We start from the raw sequence: 24,049 nt of genomic DNA, 5'->3' as shown, positions 1-24,049 counted from the left end.
ATACTGCCTGCTGCAGAAACCTCCCCCTGTAATACTGCCTGCTGCAGGGAACCTCCCCCTGTAATACTGCCTGCTGCAGGGAACCTCCCCCTGTAATACTGCCTGCTGCAGAAACCTCCCCCTGTAATACTGCCTGCTGCAGAAAACCTCCTCCTGTAATACTGCCTGCTGCAGAAACCTCCCCCTGTAATACTGCCTGCTGCAGAAACCTCCCCCTGTAATACTGCCTGCTGCAGGGAACCTCCCCCTGTAATACTACCTGCTGCAGGAAACCTCCCCATGTAATACTGCCTGCTGCAGAAACCTCCTCCTGTAATACTGCCTGCTGCAGAAACCTCCCCCTGTAATACTGCCTGCTGCAGAAACCTCCCCCTGTAATACTGCCTGCTGCAGAAACCTCCCCCTGTAATGCTGCCTGCTGCAGAAACCCCCCCCTGTAATACTGCCTGCTGCAGGAAATCTCCCCCTGTAATACTGCCTGCTGCAGAAACCTCCCCCTGTAATACTGCCTGCTGCAGAAACCTCCCCCTGTAATACTGCCTGCTGCAGGACACCTCCCCCTGTAATACTGCCTGCTGCAGGGAACCTCCCCCTGTAATACTGCCTGCTGCAGGGAACCTCCCCCTGTAATACTGCCTGCTGCAGGAAACCTCCCCCTGTAATACTGCCTGCTGCAGGGAACCTCCCCCTGTAATACTGCCTGCTGCAGGGAACCTCCCCCTGTAATACTGCCTGCTGAAGGACACCTCCCCCTGTAATACTGCCTGCTGCAGGGAACCTCCCCCTGTAATACTGCCTGCTGCAGGAAACCTCCCCCTGTAATACTGCCTGCTGCAGGGAACCTCCCCCTGTAATACTGCCTGCTGCAGGAAACCTCCCCCTGTAATACTGCCTGCTGCAGGGAACCTCCCCCTGTAATACTGCCTGCTGCAGGACACCTCCCCCTGTAATACTGCCTGCTGCAGGACACCTCCCCCTGTAATACTGCCTGCTGCAGGGAACCTCCCCCTGTAATACTGCCTGCTGCAGGACACCTCCCCCTGTAATACTGCCTGCTGCAGAAACCTCCCCCTGTAATACTGCCTGCTGAAGGACACCTCCCCCTGTAATACTGCCTGCTGCAGGGAACCTCCCCCTGTAATACTGCCTGCTGCAGGAAACCTCCCCCTGTAATACTGCCTGCTGCAGGAAACCTCCCCCTGTAATACTGCCTGCTGCAGGAAACCTCCCCCTGTAATACTGCCTGCTGCAGGAAACCTCCCCCTGTAATACTGCCTGCTGCAGAAACCTCCCCCTGTAATTCTGCCTGCTGCAGGGAACCTCCCCCTGTAATACTGCCTGCTGCAGGAAACCTCCCCCTGTAATACTGCCTGCTGCAGAAACCTCCCCCTGTAATACAGCCTGCTGCAGAAACCTCCCCCTGTAATACAGCCTGCTGCAGAAACCTCCCCCTGTAATTCTGCCTGCTGCAGGGAACCTCCCCCTGTAATACTGCCTGCTGCAGAAACCTCCCCCTGTAATACTGCCTGCTGCAGGGAACCTCCCCCTGTAATACTGCCTGCTGCAGAAACCTCCCCCTGTAATACAGCCTGCTGCAGGAAACCTCCCCCTGTAATACTGCCTGCTGCAGGACGTCTCCCCCTGTAATACTGCTTGCTGCAGGACACCTCCCCCTGTAATACTGCCTGCTGCAGGAAACCTCCCCCTGTAATTCTGCCTGCTGCAGGGAACCTCCCCCTGTAATACTGCCTGCTGCAGGGAACCTCCCCCTGTAATACTGCCTGCTGCAGAAACCTCCCCCTGTAATACAGCCTGCTGCAGAAACCTCCCCCTGTAATACAGCCTGCTGCAGAAACCTCCCCCTGTAATTCTGCCTGCTGCAGGGAACCTCCCCCTGTAATTCTGCCTGCTGCAGAAACCTCCCCCTGTAATACTGCCTGCTGCAGGGAACCTCCCCCTGTAATACTGCCTGCTGCAGAAACCTCCCCCTGTAATACAGCCTGCTGCAGGAAACCTCCCCCTGTAATACTGCCTGCTGCAGAAACCTCCCCCTGTAATACTGCCTGCTGCAGGGAACCTCCCCCTGTAATACTGCCTGCTGCAGAAACCTCCCCCTGTAATACTGCCTGCTGCAGGACGTCTCCCCCTGTAATACTGCTTGCTGCAGGACACCTCCCCCTGTAATACTGCCTGCTGCAGGAAACCTCCCCCTGTAATACTGCCTGCTGCAGAAACCTCCCCCTGTAATACTGCCTGCTGCAGGACACCTCCCCCTGTAATACTGCCTGCTGCAGGGAACCTCCCACTGTAATACAGCCTGCTGCAGGGAACCTCCCCCTGTAATACAGCCTGCTGCAGAAACCTCCCCCTGTAATACTGCCTGCTGCAGGGAACCTCCCCCTGTAATACTGCCTGCTGCAGGACGTCTCCCCCTGTAATACTGCCTGCTGCAGGACACCTCCCCCTGTAATACTGCCTGCTGCAGGAAACCTCCCCCTGTAATACTGCCTGCTGCAGGAAACCTCCCCCTGTAATACTGCCTGCTGCAGGAAACCTCCCCCTGTAATACTGCCTGCTGCAGGGAACCTCCCCCTGTAATACTGCCTGCTGCAGAAACCTCCCCCTGTAATACTGCCTGCTGCAGGACACCTCCCCCTGTAATACTGCCTGCTGCAGGACACCTCCCCCTGTAATACTGCCTGCTGCAGGAAACCTCCCCCTGTAATACTGCCTGCTGCAGGAAACCTCCCCCTGTAATACTGCCTGCTGCAGGAAACCTCCCCCTGTAATACTGCCTGCTGCAGGAAACCTCCCCCTGTAATACTGCCTGCTGCAGGGAACCTCCCCCTGTAATACTGCCTGCTGCAGGACACCTCCCCCTGTAATACTGCCTGCTGCAGAAACCTCCCCCTGTAATACTGCCTGCTGTAGAAACCTCCCCCTGTAATACTGCCTGCTGCAGAAACCTCCCCCTGTAATACTGCCTGCTGCAGAAACCTCCCCCTGTAATACTGCCTGCTGTAGAAACCTCCCCCTGTAATACTGCCTGCTGCAGAAGTTTTCACCTAAAATACTGTATTTTTTTTTTATACCTTTTAGTAGTTAAAAATGTTGTCAGTGTTTTTATTTTCTGGAGCTGTCTGTTTTCAATGCTGACCATTAATCTGTGCCCACTCTGCTTGTTTGAAGTCTTGTCTACAAGAGCTCCGGAGGCAGTTTCCTGGCAGCCACAGGGTAAAGAAACTCACTGGCATGCGATTCGAGGCCATGGAAAGGTAACATAATGGATCCCATGTATTCTTCAGCTGTTTTCCTCGTTCTCCTCGGTGCATGCGGCGTGGGGCTGATCATGGCTTCCGTGTGTGTTTGGATCCTTTCCCGATTTACCAATAATGATTTTTGACAACATAAACTCACTTTTGGCCGCGGTGAATCTTGCTTTTCCATTACCTATATGCAGACTGTATATAAGTAGGCCGCTCGCCTTGTGCTTCTTATACAGGCACTTGCCTCCGGGACACAAAGTGGCAGCGACTGACTATAGTATCAGGGGTTTGATCACCGCTGAGGACACATTTTAGGGATAGGACTGTCCCATCCATGTAGCGTACGGGGAAGCATATTGCACATTAGTGCATTTTGCACTTTCTAGTGACAAATACCATAAAGGGGTTGTGCAGGACTTGGATATTGATTGTCATCAGTATGCAATCAGTGGGGTCTACCTCTTAGCACCCCCCAACAATCAACTGTTTGCAGCTCACTGGGGACAGTATGCATACAGTGTACAGATCTGCCCGATGCACCGTGTACTGATCATTCTAAGGTCCGTATACCCAGCTCCTATTGATGTGAATGGGAGCTGAGATGGTAAAAGCCAGTACGCAGTGTATATAGCTATGTCGGCACTGTACACTTTTGCACATCTGGCTGCCCAATCAGCTGAATTGAGGGGGGAGTGTTAGATCCTCACCTATATGGTATAAGTCCTCTGCTGAGAATAAGTCATCAACATGTAAGTCCTAGACATCCCCTTTAATATGGAATTATATGGAGCAGCAATTCCTAACTCTAACCCATTGATCAGGGTTAGCAATCAGTAATGAAAATGAGCCCCTCTGTTGATCAGCTACTCTTCATGTATTCCACCACAGGTCCTCCCGTTCAGCATGATTGCGGGGTCTTCTTTCTTCTCTCTTTTGGGGGTGTCTGCTTTCTATTATAGTTGCTGGAAAGAGAAATCACACACAATAGGGTCTTATCCAATTAAAATTAAAGGAGAAACAACTCAGAGAGGCTCACCTTGTGCGGTTGTGCAGGTCGCAACCACCATAAAACGCCTGATGGCCACTGCAGAACCCACATGGAGATACAATCAATGGAAGGAAGAAAAGGGTTAATCTCCTGCGCCGACAAACCAGTCCAGATGATGTAGATAAAATATGATTTAATGGTCAACGCGTTTCAAAGCCCTCAGAGGCTTCTTCATCAGGACAATTGCGTTTCAAAGCCCTCAGAGGCTTCTTCATCAGGACAATCCTATACGATTGTCCTGATGAAGAAGCCTCTGAGGGCTTTGAAACGCATTGACCATTAAATCATATCTTATCTACATCATCTGGACTAGTTTGGGCGGCGCAGGAGATTAACCCTTTTCTTCCTTATTTGTCTGCTTTCTGTAATGAAATGTCTGCAGTATTCTTTAACTTTTTTAGCTGCATGGACATTTCATTATTGAATCGCGACTAGGGCTTATTTTTGGGGTAGGGCTTATATTTAAAGGGAACCTGTCAGCAGAAATTTGTCACTAAACCTAAAAGATTCCCCCTCTGCAGCTCCTGGGCTGCATTCTAGCAATGTTCCTGTTGCTATTCTGCCCCCTTTTAGACCTAAATAAATACTTTTATAAAGTCTTACCTTTTTGTATGCAAATCTTTTTTTATAGTCACGGGGGCGGGCTGTCTGGCGTCCGTTATTCTTCCTCCTGCCACTTTACGCTGTCCTCCATCGCTCATTTCCATACCTGAGGCCACCGCCCAGTGCTCCCGAGGTCTCGCGGGACTGAGCACTGTGCACAGTGTGACCGCTGGTGACGTGATTGCGCAGGCGCGGGATTATGGGCGGCGCTGTGAATGTCATCAGCAAGTACCCGCCCATAATCTCGCCCAGGAGCTGCAGAGGGGGAATCTTTTAGGTTTAGTGCGAAATTTCTGCTGACAGGTTCCCTTTAAGCCTTATTCTGAAAATTCTTTCTTATTTTCGGGGAAACACAGTACACACGAAAATTGGCTGGTTGACGCGGTTAAGCAGTCCAACATAGGGTTCTTTTCCTCCATTTACGATGGGACACTTATTTTTTTGTAGGGTAGCTCCGCAAGTAGTTAATAGTTACAAAAAGTAAAGTATTTTTGATTGTGGGTTCTTTCTCCTCGTCCTTGTTCCGATCTCTCGGCACCGTGTGCCACAGTCTCCTGATTGCAATTTACATGGAAACCTGAACTGTTTATAAGTATTTTCCGAGGCGCTGAATATGTCTTTCTTTTTTTACGCTGACTCGCTGCGTTGTGTATTATTTTTTTTTTCTTCTATGGATGTTTTCTGGAACTGATTTTCCATAAGCGGTTTTCACTTTCCTTTTTGGAACAGGTATGATGATGCTCTCCAGATATATGACAGGATATTACAAGAAGATCCAACCAACACAGTAAGTCAAATATTGTGACTGTTATAGGTAATTTGAGAGAAGCCGGCTGAGTGCATGCTCTTGGCTAAGAAAATATTGCTTCAAATCGTTCTCGCTCTCCCACAGGGAAATCTTATTTCTTTTAATTATTTTATTTTTTTCTTTTCTTTTATTAACTTGGACATATTGTTTTGCTTGCACGCTAAATACCAGAGAAATTAATAATATAATAGCTTTTCTTCCTAGAGCGACAGGCTTTGGCGAAACTTGGAACTTCGCCCTGCTTTCCACGCACACCATTGCGTTTTTGGAATATGCAGGGTTAACCTTAAACTTAATATTAAGACGTGATTTCATTTCTTCAGACCTCCCAGGATTAAATAAGACATTATTGAGCGCCCAAGAATCAGATTTGGGCTCTTGACGACACATCCATCCAGTAGATTAATTCCCAGCTCTCTTGGAGTTGTCGGGAACACTCCACCTTTCCTTCCTACTTTACATCATGTCCTACTAGATTTCTTTGATGGGAGCCTTTTACAGAGTTGCAGGTCTGCTTTTATATGACGTTTTGGGAAAAAATAAGGCAAAATGTCTAAAACTAAAATGTGAATAGTCATGTGGGCGGGGCCAATACTTTCAAATAGTTACGATATAATGATTGTGGCGAGATTGACAAACCGAAAAGTGAGCAATGTCACCGGAATAGTTCCTCAATGGGGTGTTCTCAAGTTTGAAAGTTATCCCCTATCCACCGGATTGGGTACCCCCTATCCTGCATCCCCTATCCACCGGACTGGGTACCCCCTATCCTACATCAACTATCCACCGGACTGGGTACCCCCTATCCTACATCCCCTATCCACTGGACTGGGTACCCCCTATCCTGCATCCCCTATCCACCGGACTGGGTACCCCCTAACCCCCTATCCTACATCCCCTATCCACCGGACTGGGTACCCCCTATCCTGCATCCCCTATCCACCGGACTGGGTACCCCCTATCCTGCATCCCCTATCCACCGGATTGGGTACCCCCTATCCTGCATCCCCTATCCACCGGACTGGGTACCCCCTATCCTACATCAACTATCCACCGGACTGGGTACCCCCTATCCTACATCCCCTATCCACCGGACTGGGTACCCCCTAACCCCCTATCCTACATCCCCTATCCACCGGACTGGGTACCCCCTATCCTGCATCCCCTATCCACCGGACTGGGTACCCCCTATCCTGCATCCCCTATCCACCGGACTGGGTACCCCCTATCCTACATCCCCTATCCACCGGACTGGGTACCCCCTATCCTACATCAACTATCCACCGGACTGGGTACCCCCTATCCTACATCAACTATCCACTGGACTGGGTACCCCCTATCCTGCATCCCCTATCCACCGGACTGGGTACCCCCTAACCCCCTATCCTACATCCCCTATCCACCGGACTGGGTACCCCCTATCCTGCATCCCCTATCCACCGGACTGGGTACCCCCTATCCTGCATCCCCTATCCACCGGACTGGGTACCCCCTATCCTACATCCCCTATCCACTGGACTGGGTACCCCCTATCCTACATCCCCTATCCACTGGACTGGGTACCCCCTATTTTACTTCCCCTATCCACCAAACTGGGTACCCCCTATCCTACATCCCCTATCCACCGGACTGGGTACCCCCTAACCCCCTATCCTACATCCCCTATCCACCGGACTGGGTACCCCCTATCCTGCATCCCCTATCCACCGGACTGGGTACCCCCTATCCTGCATCCCCTATCCACCGGACTGGGTACCCCCTATCCTACATCCCCTATCCACCAAACTGGGTACCCCCTATCCTACATCCCCTATCCACTGGACTGGGTACCCCCTATCCTACATCAACTATCCACTGGACTGGGTACCCCCTATCCTGCATCCCCTATCCACCGGACTGGGTACCCCCTAACCCCCTATCCTACATCCCCTATCCACCGGACTGGGTACCCCCTATCCTGCATCCCCTATCCACCGGACTGGGTACCCCCTATCCTGCATCCCCTATCCACCGGACTGGGTACCCCCTATCCTACATCCCCTATCCACTGGACTGGGTACCCCCTATCCTACATCCCCTATCCACTGGACTGGGTACCCCCTATTTTACTTCCCCTATCCACCAAACTGGGTACCCCCTATCCTACATCCCCTATCCACCAGACTGGGTACCCCCTATCCTACATCCCCTATCCACCGGACTGGGTACCCCCTATCCTACATCCCCTATCCACCAGACTGGGTACCCCCTATCCTACATCCCCTATCCACCGGACTGGGTACCCCCTATCCTACATCCTTTATCCACCGATCTGGGTACCTTTCTGATTGGTGTGGGCCGACTGCTGTGTCCCCCACCGGTCCCAAGAACCAGGGCTCTGAAGCCTCAATGGAGCAGTGGTCGATTATGGACACAAACCTCTCCACTCACATCCAGTAATCATCCGCTAGAACGGATTCTGCAGAGATCCGATGGTAAAATGATTTCTGCCGTATCCATTTTTTTTTTTTACATGGGAGTCTCTGGAGAACTGATCCGTTAACGGGTTGCTACTTATCTTTCTTTTGAAACAGATCCTGTAATAAAAAAAAAAACTGCTCCATTACAAATGCAAGAAAAACATATGACTAAATAGTAATCCGTAGCAAAAAGACAGTTGCACTCTGAAATGCTAAAGCATGCAAACAATGAATGCAAGAATATAGATATGCATTACTGCTTAAGGAAATCTAGGAAAACATAAAGATATTTAGCATACAAAAATGGCCATTTCAATATTTGCCCAGTAGCCACGTCACGGCATATCTCGTTACTGAGTAACTACACTAAACTGAAGCCCCTCTCTGGGATACAAAGCTCCTGTGTATGGGCAAGTAGAACCTGCTATTAGAGAATAAAATCCCCTGTGGCTAATGGGGTAAGGGTGCACAGTCACAGCGCATGACTCCATAATCTAGACATAGACTGATGGCACTGCCAAAATGCAGTCTGAACAAGGGCAAAACTGAACATGACATATAATAACAAAAAAGACAGTGGTACTTTGAAATGCTAAGTCATGCAAACAATTAATGCAACAATATAGATTTGCATTACTGCTAAAGGAGATCTAGGAACAATTGAGATATTTACCATACAAAAATGGCCATTTTAATATCTGCCCAGTAGCCCCGTCAAGGCATGGCTCGTTTACTGGGAACCTACACTAAACCATAGTCTTGCACTCTCTAGTGCCTCCATGTCCGACCCTTCATCAAGCCTTGCCTCATCTCCAAGATCAGCAAATCAGACCAAAGATTAAGGATTCCCATCTGCAGACGGCTCTTTTGGGTTCCTTGCCCCTCGTCATTATTAACGAACTTCACAACATCTTGTCCTTGTTCTCGCCTGGTGGCTGATAAATTGTGGATCACAGAGACCCCAACTGTTTTTGGGAAAGGGGCATTAAAGACCCAATTGAAACGACACGACCACCACTTGGGGGCTTTGTCTCCACTTGTTACTGAATAAAGGATACCACTACATGTCTGTGACTAATTATTGGAGGAAACCCTGGAAAATTGCAGCCCTCCATTATTCCATAACAACAGTGCCCCTTTAATAACCTTGTGCTCCTGTGCCTATGGAGTGTTACTTATTTATCCCGTGGCCTGTTTACACACACACTATATATATATATATATATATATATATTACATATATACATACACACACACACACACACACACACACACACACACACACACACACACACACACACACACACACACACACACACACACACACACACACATATATATATATGTACACACACACACATATATACATGCACACACACACACATATATACATGCACACACACACACATACATACATACATACATACACACACACATATACACACACACACACACACAGTGATAGTCTGTTTTGGATGCCAAGATAAACTCTGCAAAAAAAGTGCTCTTCAAATCCAAAGCCCTCCGCCCCCCTCCCCCACTGCGGCCACATATCCATATGGAAGCACTTAGCAGGTAGATGATATATAAACAATCCCAATACCTGACGATGTATCCGAGCGTTTCTCTGCAGCTTCCACCAGCGTCAGCGCTGGCAGAGGAGGTTTCTTACCATCTATGGGAGAAACATGTCGTAAACTAACATATAAAATGCTCAAGCAGGTATTGTCTGTAAAATAATGCCCCCAGTGTGAATACTTTGCCGTTTTTTTCCCCTATTTAAAATGGCAATAGTGGGATTAAGGCTGCCAAAATGCGTAATTGCAAACAGTTTACAAGAACAGTCAGTACCAGGCATGCCATTGCAAATATTTATTGTGCCCGTACATATCCAGACTATCCGCTTTCTGCGGCCTGACGTGTGCTCCGTGCGAGCATAGCATAGTAAAATACCTATCCACTGGTGATATAAAAACATACTAAACGGTTACTCCAATACCTGAACCAAAAATCTGCAGACAATCGCCCCCCAAGAGGTCTAGAAAAGTGCCAACAACTACTAACTTTCCCCGCATAATACAGTAGTAGCAAACACAGTTCTCCTAGAATTAAAGGGAATCTACCACCAGATTTTATCTGGGAGCAGCATGATGTAGAGAAACAGACCCTGATTCCAGTCATGTGTCACTTACTGTGGTTTTAAAGAAATTGCTGTTTTATCTGCTGTAGAGCTATCAGTTCTCTGAATAATGAGCCCTGTATAACCCCGCCCATACCACTGATTAGGGAAAGAGCTGCCAATCATTGGTGGAGGCGCGGTTTACACAACAGGAAGACTACATGACTTCAGACAACTAGTCCTGCAGTGATAATCTCCTGTTGGTAAAACACTGATTTTATTGAACTAACAACAAGCAACCCAGTAAGTGACACATCGCTGGAATCAGGGTCTCTGCCTTTATATTATGTTCGCTGATTACATAGCAAAAACAGGTTGTCTTTAAAGAGGGCCTCATCACTGAATGGACCACCATTGCCTTGAGTGTAAATGGACTGGTACAAATGCAAACAAGAGAAAAGAAACATTAGTAGCATCGAGCAACCAAACCCACGAGCAGTTCTGGGTGTATATGGCTAATCCCTGCCTAACAGTGCCTCTATCTAATAGCATAGATAAAGAGATCTTTAGAAAAAGTATTTCTAAACATCCTTTATGATATGCTAATGAGCGCAGAGACTAGTTGCAAGCTATATCCCCACGAATAGTACGTCCTCTTAGTATGTTAGCACACACACAGTGGAGTGTTAACATCCTATTCAATGCCCATTGCTCAGCATCATCAGCGGTGACGCGCGTACCTATTTCCGTTGTCACCACATCAGACGTTGGTCAGTGTGCATGGTCAGAAGTCACCGCACTTCCGGTCATGCACTCTATAAAGCCGGTTGTACGCGTCCTGGCTTCAGAGAGGTCTAGTGCGCCTGATCGTAAGTGCCGGGTCTTCTGATCATGCGTACTAGCCGGCGTTCTGAAGGTACGCACGTCATCACCGATGATGCTGGGCAATGGGTATTAAATAGCTTGTTAGCACACCCCAGCGGGTCTGCAAACATGCTAAGAGGGCGGACTAGTTGGGGGATACAACTCTCTTCCGACTAGTCCCTGGCCTCATTAGCATATCATAAAGGATCTTTAGAAATACTTTGATGTTTGATGTCTTTTTATTGGTGATGGTTTAACGGAGCCTACAGTGGTACTGCTTTGGCATAATGTGAAAAGTGCCCAGCGTTTTCGTCTTTGAACCTCTTAAGAAAAATAGAGGCGACCCCACATTGTTTTTTTAATTGAAATAAATAATTTAAAAAACGGAGTAGGTTTCCCCCTATTTTCTTTATCGTTCCTATGGGAGACCCAGACATTTGGTGTATAGCTTCTGCCTCCGGAGGACACATAAAGTACTACACTAAAAAAGTGTAGCTCCTCCCTCTGAGCATATACACCCCCTGGTAGCCAGTCCTAGCCAGTTCATTGCTTTGTGTTCAGGAGGCATACATCCACACATGCATTCTCATCTGATTTTTCATTTTGGAAAGTTTTTGAAGAAAAGCGGGTCCAAGCCTGGACCCCCGGCATGTCCCTTCTCACCCCACTGTGTCGGCGGTGTTGTTAAGGTTGATTCCAGGGCTGGAGCCTTACATGCCGCGCTCCTTCACCATCCCTCGGGCTCTGGCTTGAAGTGGGAGCCAGCACGGTTCTCCCTGCTTTGCAGGAGGCCGGTCTCCATCCGCAGCCCTTCAGGATCCTGCTGGACGGAGCACTCATCCCCAGGGACTTGAAACCCTGCGTCTCACAAGCTAAGTATCTGAGACGTTTATGTTCGGGGGGTCCCTTGTATTTTATTGTTGGGGAGAGTGTGCTGTGTAACTGTTCTGACATTTCCGGCCGGTTCTCTGGTTGTCACCTGAGAACTGCGCCGATGGAGCCTGCGCGCCGGCCGCATCGCTTAAATGTAGGCCTCGGCTTCACCTGAGGCCTACTTTCGATTTCACTGCCCTTGCATGTCAATCATGCAGAGGGACCGTGCGGCTCCACCCAGCGGCCGTTCGGCACAGGGGAGGGACACTCCTCTCTGAGTAAATGTCCCCTCCCCTGTAAATCTCCTTGGCCCTCCAGATCCCGCTCTCAGAGTAGGTCCCGCCCCCTCTCCTCGCTCCGGCGCCATTTTATCAGCGTTCTCTCAGCGATCGGCGCTGGCTGCAGCATCCCTGCTAATCTGTCTGGGGGTCCGGGCTGTGGGATCTGGAGGGCACACAAACGGTCTGGTAAGCCACAACCTCCGGTTGTGGACCTGCTTATATACTCTCTGGGGGTCATCCTGGCTCAGAGCCCCCACTTCAGCAGCATGTCTCACACAAGGAGCAAGGCTGCAAGGCTGTACTCAATATGCACTGCATGTAAGCTCGTGCTGCCTGAACCGAGCACATATCCACATTGTGATGCCTGCTCTAACCTGACAATGCCTCAGCCTGGAATCGCACCCACAGTGGTCCCTCCGGCTGCTCCGGCTCCGGTGGCTGAACCCCCGGCTTGGGTAGAATCCTTCTCTAGGTCAATCTCCCAGTCTTTTGCCGACTCCATGGGACAGCTGTCCCGGACTTTGCTGAACATGCATCAGCCCCCTTCTCAGGGCGCCTCTGCTGCTAGGGCTCTCTCAGCGGAGCTCACAGAGGATTCTTCATCTGGTCCCAGACCCCGTCCTCCTAAGAGGAGGCGCAGGGCTCCCTCTTTTTCCTCGTCCCACGGCTCTGATTCAAGAGCTGACTCGCAGGACGAGGAGGATGCCGTTACTGGGGGCTCGGAGGCGGCCTCCATGTGCCCCATTGATCTGTCCGAAAGTGACTCAGATGTTAGTGATTTGATTGCGTCCATTAATTCTGTACTGGACCTCAATCCGCCAGTATCAGAGGAGCAACCCTCTCTGGCAGAAAAGCACCAGTTTACCTTGCCTAAGAGGACAAGGAGTGTGTTCTTTAACCACTCCAGTTTTCAGGCCAGTGTGACCAAGCCTAGGGCCTGTCCTGACAAACGCTTCCCAAAGCGTGGTTCTGATGACCGTTTTCCCTTTCCACCAGAGGTGGTCAAGGAGTGGGCTCATTCACCAAAGGTAGACCCTCCGGTGTCTAGACTCTCAGCCCGGACCGTTGTATCAGTGGCTGATGGCACCTCTCTTAAGGATTCCACTGACCGCCAGGTTGACCTTCTGGCCAAATCTGTATATGAGGCGGCAGGGGCCTCGTTCTCCCCATCTTTTGCAGCAGTGTGGGCTCTCAAAGCCATCTCTGCTTCTCTAGAGGAGATGCATTCCCTCACCAGGGAATCTATGCCCGAAATGGTTGCCTTAACTTCCCAAGCTTCAGCTTTTTCATCCTATGCCATGTCTGCCATGCTGGAAGCTTCTCACCGCACTGCGGTGGCTTCGGCTAATTCCCTCGCTATCCGCAGGATCTTGTGGCTTCGAGAGTGGAAGGCAGACGCTTCTTCAAAGAAGTACCTTGCTGGGCTCCCTTTTGCTGGGTCCAAGCTGTTCGGTGAACAACTGGATGAAATTATTAAGGAAGCTACTGGCGGGAAGAGTACTTCCATGCCACAAACTAAAACCAGGAAACCTGTCTAGGGCAGGAATCGGTCGAGGTTTCGTTCCTTTCGTTCCTCCAACTGGTCGTCCTCTAAGCCCTCGGCCTCGTCCACTAACTCAGCCAAGGACTAAAAACCCAACTGGCGCACGAAGCCGCGTCCTCAGAAGACCGCAGGAGCTGCTGCCACTAAGGCAGCCTCCTCTTGACTATCTGGCCGCGCCAGCAACGTCCTTGGTCGGTGGCAGGCTCTCCCACTTTGGCGACGTGTGGTTTCAACACGTCTCCGATCAGTGGGTGCGGGATATCATCTCCCACGGCTACAGGATAGAATTCTCTTCCAGCCCGCCAAACAGATTTTTTCTGTCAACTCCCCCCTGCTCCAAGGCCGCCGCCTTCTCTCAGGCCGTGGCATCCTTGCAGGCCAACGGAGTAATTGTACCGGTTCCCGCCCGGGAACGGTTCAGAGGTTTCTACTCAAATCTCTTCCTAGTCCCCAAAAAGGACGGTTCCTTCCGGCCCATCCTGGATCTCAAGCTTCTCAACAAGCATGTTCAGGTGCGGCATTTTCGCATGGAGTCTCTGCGATCAGTCATTGCCTCAATGACCCAAGGAGATTTCCTGGCATCCATCGACATCAGAGATGCCTATCTTCATGTGCCAATTGCAGTTTCACACCAGCGTTGGCTACGTTTTGCAATTGGAGAGGAACATTTCCAATTCGTGGCTCTCCCCTTCGGGTTAGCCACGGCCCCTCGAGTATTCACCAAGGTCATGGCAGCAGTGGTTGCGGTTCTGCACCTCCAGGGGTTGGCAGTGATTCCTTACCTGGACGACCTTCTAGTCAAGGCTTCATCCAGTGCAGACTGTCAGCGGAGTGTCTCGCTCACTCTCGCCACTCTAGCCCAATTCAGGTGGCTTGTCAATCTGCCCAAATCCACTCTGACTCCGACCCAGAAGCTCACGTACCTAGGGATGCAATTCGAGACTCTGCCGGCACTTGTGAAGCTGCCCTTAGTCAAACAGCAGTCCCTCCATCTGGCGGTGCGCTCTTTGCTGAGGCCCCGCCGTCATTCCATCAGGCACCTAATACAGGTGCTGGGTCAGATGGTGGCGTCAATGGAAGCGGTTCCCTTTGCCCAGTTCCATCTGCGTCCTCTGCAGCTGGAAATTCTCCGCTGTTGGGACAAGCGGACTTCCTCCTTGCACAGGTTAGTGGCTCTGTCGCCACAGACCAGGGGCTCCCTTCAGTGGTGGCTTCGGCCCCTCTCTCTGTCTCAGGGACGCTCCTTCCTGGCCCCGTCCTGGGTGATCCTCACCACGGATGCCAGTCTATCCGGCTGGGGAGCAGTATATCTCCAACACAGAGCGCAGGGCACTTGGACTCCGTCCGAATCAGCCCTCTCGATCAATGTGCTGGAAATCAGAGCTGTGCTTCTAGCTCTCTTAGCCTTTCACCACCTGTTGGTGGGCAAGCACATCCGAGTCCAGTCAGACAACGTGACAGCGGTTGCCTACATCAATCACCAAGGCGGGACACGCAGTCGCCTGGCAATGTTGGAGGTTCAACGCAACCTTCAGTGGACGGAGGACTCCAAGTCCACCATATCCGCAGTCCACATCCCAGGCGTGGAAAACTGGGAGGCAGATTATCTCAGCCGTCAAACCGTGGACAGTGGCGAGTGGTCCCTGCATCCGGCAGTGTTTCGGTCAATCTGCCGCAAGTGGGGCACTCCGGAAATGGATCTAATGGCATCCCGGCACAACAACAAGGTTCCGGTTTACGTGGCTCGCTCCCACGATCCTCAGGCCTTTGCAGCGGACGCTCTGGTTCAAGATTGGTACCAGTTTCGTCTGTCCTACGTGTTTCCCCCTCTAGCTCTCTTGCCCAGAGTCCTGCGCAAGATCAGAATGGAGGGCCGTCGGGTCATCCTCATTGCTCCGGACTGGTCCAGGCGAGCTTGGTACCCAGACCTGCTCCATCTGTCCGTAGAGGTGCCGTGGCATCTCCCGGACCCCGGACCGTCCAGACCTTCTCTCACAAGGTCCGTTTTTCCGCCAGAATTCTGCGGCTCTCAGATTGACGGCGTGGCTCTTGAGTCCTGGATCTTGACGACTTCTGGTATTCCTCCTGAAGTCATCTCCACTATGACTCGGGCTCGGAAGTCTTCCTCGGCCAAAATCTATCAAAGGACCTGGAGAATTTTCCTGTCCTGGTGTCGCTCTTCCGGCCATGCTCCTTGGCCTTTTTCCTTGCCGACCCTCCTGTCCTTTCTACAGTCCGGTCTGCAGCTAGGACTATCCCTCAATTCCCTCAAGGGACAGGTCTCGGCTATGTCAGTGTTGTTCCAGCGGCGTATCGCCCGGCTGGCTCAGGTGCGCACCTTCATGCAGGGCGCGTCTCACATCATTCCGCCTTACCGGCGGCCCTTGGATCCCTGGAACCTCAATCTGGTCCTCACGGCCTTGCAGAAACCCCCCTTTGAGCCTCTTAGGGAGGTTTCTTTGTCTCGTCTTTCACAGAAAGTGGTCTTTCTAGTGGCCATAACTTCCCTCAGGAGAGTCTCTGATTTGGTTGCGCTCTCTTCGGAGTCACCTTTTTTGGTTTTTCATCAAGACAAGGTGGTTCTCCGTCCGACTCCGGACTTTCTCCCTAAGGTGGTTTCTCCTTTCCACCTTAACCAGGACATTTCCCTGCCTTCCTTTTGTCCGGCTCCTGTTCATCGCTTTGAAAAAGCGTTGCACACTCTGGATCTGGTGCGGGCGCTCCGGATCTATGTGTCTCGCACCGCTGTTCTTAGGCGGTGCACCTCTCTTTTTGTGCTAACCACAGGTCGGCGTAAGGGCCTCTCTGCTTCTAAGCCGACCTTAGCTCGTTGGATTAGGTCGGCCATTTCCGATGCCTACCAGTGTACTCAGGTGCCTCCCCCGCCGGGGATCAAGGCACACTCGACCAGAGCTGTCGGTGCCTCTTGGGCTTTCAGGCACCAGGCTACGGCTCAGCAGGTCTGTCAGGCTGCCACTTGGACTAGTCTGCATACCTTTTCAAAGCACTACCAAGTGCATGCTCATGCTTCGGCAGATGCGAGCTTGGGCAGACGCATCCTTCAGGCGGCTGTCGCCCATTTGTGAAGTTAGGTTCCGCCTACTTCCCAGTTTTCTGTTTATTCCCACCCATGGACTGCTTTGAGACGTCCCAATGTCTGGGTCTCCCATAGGAACGATAAAGAAAAAGAGAATTTTGTTTACTTACCGTAAATTCTTTTTCTTATAGTTCCGTATTGGGAGACCCAGCACCCTCCCTGTTGCCTGTTGGCAGTTTCTTGTTCCGCGTGTTATCACCGGCTGTTGTTGTAGACAGAGGCTCCGGTTGTTCCGGTTCTTGCTCTATCTCTACTTGTGGGTGGCTATTCACCTTCAGCTTTTGCACTAAACTGGCTAGATTTTGTTATCCAGGGGGTGTATATGCTCAGAGGGAGGAGCTACACTTTTTTAGTGTAGTACTTTGTGTGTCCTCCGGAGGCAGAAGCTATACATCCAATGTCTGGGTCTCCCAATACGGAACTATAAGAAAAAGAATTTACGGTAAGTAAACAAAATTCTCTTTTTTTATAACCAGGCATGGTAAAGAATCCAGTTGTGGGCTGATATTTCAAGGAAGTTAGGGCCCATAGTTATTAGGCCCCTCCTAGGCTAAAAATAGCAGCCTGCAGCCGCCCCAGAAGTGGCTCGTCCATTAAATGCGCCAATATTATCCCTTGCGACTATTGCTTACAACATATAAGTGATTTTTTTTAAAACATATTAGTAAATAGCGTTATACAGGGCTCATTAGGGAGGAAACTAGGCATACAGCCTTGAAGGCCAGGTTGGAGGGCATTGGGGACCTGCAGGTTCAGTTTAAATCCCAAAAATCCAAGATCCGCCCTCTCTGGTATCAGCCGCTTACTCCTATATCAGTGGCTGTAGTGTTTTGTTATGCCTCTCCTGCCCAACCACGCTGCTTCTCTCCCACTCCTGTGCCTGTTTGTGCAATTGTGGAAGGACCGATGTAACTATGGCTCTGTTCACACCTGCGTTTATAACCACTGTTCTTTTTCGTGCTGTTGGTGTCTACTAACCTATAATGGGCGTCATCAAGGTGTCCTTTGTTTTACCGGATCAAATATTGCATTACTGCTATTTTTTTTTTTTTATTTTTTTTTTTTACCTTGAGTCTGGCACAGACATGGATATGTGAGTCTCCTGAAATCGCTCCTCAGCCTCTGCAGCCTTGGAATCAGTCGGGGATGGGGCGACCGTGCCTGTGGCCTCATTAGCTGCTAATGCTTTCCTGAGATAACCTAATTGCTGTGTACATTGCGGCTCCCTCCACATACGAGTGAAACGTATCCACGCTGTACTGTAATTTAGGGTGAAGGATTGTTAGTCTTGGAAAGCCTGCAAATAAATTCCCGAGGCCGCACGGCCAATAACAAACTACTTACGGGAAGTATAAATTGATTCTGACAATGTATCTCGCGCTGAATACTTCCAATAATCGTATCCACAGGCTGCTGTATCAATTGCCAATCCTGTTACTTGGAAGATTGTAGTTTTACTCACTGGCCATTAAAAAAATCTCACATCGGGTTCTTCCCAATCTAAGGGAAATATTACATTCTGACATGCTCTGATTCCAGCGTTGGGCTGCTTGCTGTAGTTTTGATAAAATCATTGCTTTATAGGCTGCAGCTCTACTAGTCGTCTCAATGATGCACTCTGTCTTAACACACCCTCATCATTGACAGACAGTTTTCTGCCTTCACTGTGCATAGACAGAAAGCTGCCAATCAGTGGCAGGGGATGGAGGTAGACATGAATACTGAGGACTACATATGAGAAGCTTAAAGTGCACCAATCACCAGGATTTCCCCATATAACCTATCGCCAGTGCTATACTGGCACTATCATAGTGATTCTATACATACCTTTAGTTGTCAGCTAGGATGTATAGGTTTTGAAACACAAACAAGTAAAGTTTGTAAAATGAGCAGTTTTTTGAGTGGTAGCAACATTCATAGTGATTCCTGCCCCCCTGTCTGTTCATCCGCTGTGATATTTAAGCTAATTCTATTATAGAATCGTTTTACCAAGTGACTAGAAGGACCTGTGCCGATTTCATACCCATGTGACCTGAAGGGGCGGGGCTTTAGCCAACATAGCTGATACCAGGAAGCAACATTATTTTTCTGTTGGCTGAGGCCTCACCCCTTCTGGTCACATTGGTATGATATCAGCACAGGTCCTTCTAATCACTTAGTAAACCGATTCTATAATATAAATAAATAAGCATAATAAATAATAATAAGCATAATAAATTAAGCATAAATAACACGAAGGATGGACATGCAGGGGGATAAGAATCACTAAGAATACCCACCCCAGCTATCAGCTGATCAGCAGCTGCTGCCACTCAAAAAACTGCTCATTTTACAAACTACACTTGCCTGTGTTTCAAAACCTATACATCCGAGCTGACAACTTAAGTTATGTATAGAATCAGCCTGATAGTGCCAGTATAGCACTGGCTTTAGGTTATATAGGAAAATCCTGGTGATGGATGCGCTTAATACGGTGAAGACAAGCAGAGCTACAAGCTAATAAGTGTTTAATCAAAACTACAGCCACCCAATGGTGGAATCAGGGTTTCTGCCCCTTTTGCTGCTTTCAGTTGGGGCAGTATAAATCTGGGTTATTCCTTTCAGAAAACTTTTGGGTTTAAGATTCAGTAATTATATACCTCGTTTCCCTGAAAATAAGACAGGGTCTTATATATCATACTTTGTTTCCAAAAGATGCGCTAGGGCTTATTTTCAGGGGATGTCTTATGTCCCATGAACAACAATCCACATTTCTTGTTAAACAAAAAATCAAGATTTATTCAGATATTATCCTGTCATCACATTCTGGAACATCAACATTTTGTGTTAATCAGATTACTGGCTCGGACGCACATTGTCTTATCTGCTATCTTCGTGGTGCAGTACCAGTCCTCTAGTGGTGGGTACATACCATATTTACAAAGGTTTAAAGTACCTGCTTAAATGTATTATTCTCTATGTATGGCTAAGTTTACCCCTAAAAGTAGATAGCCTCTAAAAGAATCGCACTTACCACACTCAACGCAGATACAGTTGGCGAGTGAATGAGCTCTCACATACAAATCTGTGTCTGTCAGGTCCCCTGCTTTCTCCAGTGGTTGGCTCCCCTGGTGACTGGAAGCAGTATCACTCGCGTGGAGTAATACTGGTACCCGATGTGTTTGTGAGAGCCGCAGTGCAATGCTGCTGGAACGGCGAGGGACCGGACAGCAATGCAGATCTCTGTGTGGGAGCCCATCCACCATCAGCATTTTCCAACTGTAGTTATTTGGAGTCTGTGGGTGTGATTTTTTTTTTTTTTTGTTTTGGAGTGGGGGAGGTCTGATTTTCTTTTGGGGATGTCTGCTTTCTTTTATGAAGAGTTCTGCTGTATTCTTTAACTTTTTAGCAGCGCAGACACTTCCTTATGGAACCGCAACTAAGGCTTATTTTTAGAATAGGGTTTATATTTTAAGCATACCCCAAAAAGCCCAAATAATCCTACTGGGATTATTTTCAGGGTAGTTCTTATTTTTGGGGAAAGTATTGGAAATCTTACTAGCGCTTATTTTAGGGTTGGGTCTTATTTTCGGGGTAAGTATTGCTTATATTCATTGGGTCCACACCACTTCCCCGATTTCTGTTGTTTGACTGCAGCCAATCAGTGAGCTCAGCAACTGGTGCCGTTTGCCTGGGCAGAGCCGCATAGTGATTAGCTGCAGCGCTGCTGACGTGATGTCAGCGCTGCTTCAGTCTCCGTTTTTTTATATATAGCTAACCGAAGCCTACCCAAAAGTTTTCTGAAAAGGGACAACCTCTTTAACACTTCCTGTCACTTTTCGTCTTGATAACACACAGGCTCATCATGTAGTTTTCAGACCTGCGATCCTGGTAGTAAACCATGCAGGATCTCACTGAATGGCAACAAGCAGAGATTGAGATCTGCTAGGAATTGATCCATTAATGATACTGAAAATTCTATTATAGCTTATCATTATTTAATGTTCTCTGACCTGTTAAGGGGGCTTTGCACGCAATGACATCGCTAGCGAGATGTCATTGGGGGTCACGGAATTCGTGACGCACATCCGGCCTTGTTAGCGACGTCGTTGCGTGTGACACCGCAGGAACAACCGGTAACAATCAAAAAATACTCCCCATATTGTTGACCGTTGTCCAATCGCTGTGTGTGACACCGCAGGAACGAGGAACAACATCGTTCCTGTGGCCGCCCGCAATGCGGAAGAAGGTGGGCGTGATGTTCGTCCCGTTCATCTCCGCCCCTCCACTTCTATTGGGCGGCCGCTTAGTGACGCCGCTATGACGCCGAACGAACTGCCCCCTTAGAAAGGAGGCGGTTCGCCGGTCACAGCGACGTCGCTAGGCAGGTAAATATAGTGTGACGGGTGTTAGCGATGTTGTGCGCCATGGGCAGCGATTTGCCCGTGACGCACAACCGACGGGGGCGGGTAGGCTCGCTAGCGATATCGCTGCGTGTAAAGCCCGCTTTAGAGTCATAGTCGTTGCAGAAAATTGCCAAATAAAACAAGCTGCAGATTTCATTCCGGAGATGCCGAATATTTGTTGCTTATGTTGCATTTGCAACGTTAAATTAACATTTTTGCTCTTTTATATACACAGCCTCAGACAATGCATGCTTCCAATTTTTGGCGCAGGGTATCCTTAAAGGGAACTTGTCACCAGTTTTTTAGTGTAGGAGCTAAACCCATTACCTTCCTTAGCACTGATGCTGCATTTTAAAAAGTGGTATATTATGCCCTGACCCCCCCCCCTGTATATCCCCAAAAACAACCTTTTGAATAGCTCCAGCACTGTATGCAATTGCGTCCTGTCCGATGGGCGTGATTGTGGCGACTTCTGTCCCACCTCTTTGCTGGTCATTGCCGTCCTACTGATCTGATTGATGTGGATGATATGTCCTCTGTCATCCACATAGCCAGACAAAATCTCACGCCTGCGCAGGAAGATTGCCCGCAGCAGGGCAGAGCAAAGTGCGCCTGCGCAAACTGCAAAGCATGAAATCTAGCTACACATGCAGCAGGGCAGAGAGTAAAGTGCGCCTGCGCGACCCGACATCTTCCTGCACAGGCGCGAGATTTTGTCCGGCTATGTGGATGACGTAGGACACATCATCCACATCAATCACATCAGTAGGACGGTGATGACTAGCGTAGTGGCGGGACAGGAGCTGATGCAATGACGTCCATCAGACGGGATCGGTCGAAGTTGCATAGAGTGGGGGCTATTCAAAAGGTTTTTCTTTGTCGCTCCATTGGGAGACCCAGACAATTGGGTGTACAGCTTCTGCCTCCGGAGGCCACACAAAGCACCACACCTTTAAAAAAAAGTGTAACCCCTCCCCTCTGCCTATACACCCTCCCGTGGATCACGGGCTCCTCAGTTTTATGCTTTGTGTGGAAGGAGGCACACATCCACTCATGCATTCTCATACATAGTTATGTCGGATGGAAGAAAAGAGGACCCCGATGGGGTCCCCGGCATGTTCCCTTCTCACCCCACTATGTCGGCGGTGTTGTTAAGGTTGAGGTACCCATTGCGGGTACGGAGGCTGGAGCCACATCATGCCGTCTCCTTCACCATCCCTTATGCGGCTCTGGGAGAAGTGGGATCCTAAGCAGTCATCCATGAGCTGGGACCGTGCTCCATCCGCAGCCCCTGGTGGAACCTGCCGGACCGGAGCTTCTTCACCCCCAGGGACCGGGCCCTGCAACTGGAAGGTACTCTGTGTCCCCATGTGGGGACTGTACAGAGAGGATCGCACCTTATCCCCGGAAGCCGCGGTAGTTCCATCCGTTGTCTTTTCGGCGGACTTCCGCGCCGACCGTGCCTGCTTGTCGGGCACGGCCTTAAATTTAGTCCCCGGCTTCGCCGCGGCCTAGTCGCGAAAAATCCCGCCCCCGAGCCTGCCTGTCAGGGGTTAGGGCGGGATGGCCGACATGATGTCGGCTTTGAAGGCTGGAGCATCCTGCATGTTTCCCTCCCTCCTCATTGACCACTGTGGGGACTCCAGATTCCCGCTCTTTGCTGGCGCCGCCCTCGGCTCCACACCCCCCCTGAGAGCTCCGGCAGCCATTTTTAGCATTCTGCCGGTGGATGCTACTCAGCAGCAAAGCTCTGCAGCTCCGGGGGATCCACAACAGGGAATCTGGAGGACACACTCCGCTCGTTAGCGGTTGGCAAGCCACACCGGTCACGGTGCTGGTCCCCCTAGGGTGCCGGGATAGATATATATATATATATATATATATATATATATATATATATATATATATATATATATATATATATATATATATATCTCTCTCTATCTATCTATCTATCTATCTATCTGTTCGGAAAGGCTGTATACCCTTTTCCTATATACCCTTAGTGGTCACTCTCCTAAGAGACAACAGCATGTCGTCCACAAGGAGCAAAGCTACTAAGGCACAGATTTTTTTCGCGGCCTGTACCTCTTGTGGGGCTATGTTGCCTGTGGGATCCACTTACCCTCACTGTGATCAATGCTCGACTCCTGCCACGCTTGCTCAGCCGGAGCCTAGGGCACTTGTGGGCCCCTCGGCTCATGTAGATCCCCCTGCTCCCACTGAACAGGCTGCAGGGACAGAGTCACCGTCGTTGGCCTCTTTCGCTGAGAAACTCTGTCACTTTCTCAGTCCATTGCACAGTCTATGGACAAATGGTCATCTAAGCTCCTTCAGGCTTTGCAGTCCAGACCAGGCCCTTCACAGGCCCCGGCCCCTGTTAGTCTGTCTCCTCCAGGCCCTTCTCGGTCCGCGCCGCAGCGCGCTCCCAGGATAGCCCCTAGGCCCCAGGCGGAGGACTCCTGCCCGGACCGCAGCCCCAGACCGGCTAAGCGGCCTCGCTGGGACTCTTCCCCGGCCTCCTCACGCTGCTCTGGATCCCAGCTTGAGGACTCTCAGGACGACGAGGCGGACGTGGGAGCTCAGGGCTCTGACCCTGACTTCGCCCTTAACCTTGATACCCCTGAGGGGGCCTTAGTAAATGATCTTATCTTATCCATCAACCAGGTGTTGGATCTCACACCACCGCCGCCTCCTGCAGAG

The 24,049-nt window shown here is 49.9% G+C and overlaps 1 protein-coding gene across 2 annotated transcripts in view; it reads left to right on the top strand.

Moving 5' to 3' along the window:
• EMC2 (ER membrane protein complex subunit 2) overlaps positions 1-24,049 on the top strand; it is a 142,553-nt gene that overhangs the window by 68,316 nt on the left and 50,188 nt on the right. For both annotated transcript variants that reach the window (XM_075352954.1, XM_075352955.1), the window contains exons 5-6: positions 3,190-3,275; positions 5,647-5,704. In XM_075352954.1, coding sequence (XP_075209069.1) covers positions 3,190-3,275; positions 5,647-5,704 — 144 coding nt within the window. The remainder of the gene's footprint in view (positions 1-3,189; positions 3,276-5,646; positions 5,705-24,049) is intronic.

The sequence above is a fragment of the Anomaloglossus baeobatrachus genome, chromosome 6, assembly GCF_048569485.1.
Source record: "Anomaloglossus baeobatrachus isolate aAnoBae1 chromosome 6, aAnoBae1.hap1, whole genome shotgun sequence".
NCBI lineage: Eukaryota > Metazoa > Chordata > Amphibia > Anura > Aromobatidae > Anomaloglossus > Anomaloglossus baeobatrachus.
This window is presented reverse-complemented; position numbering and strand designations above follow the sequence as displayed.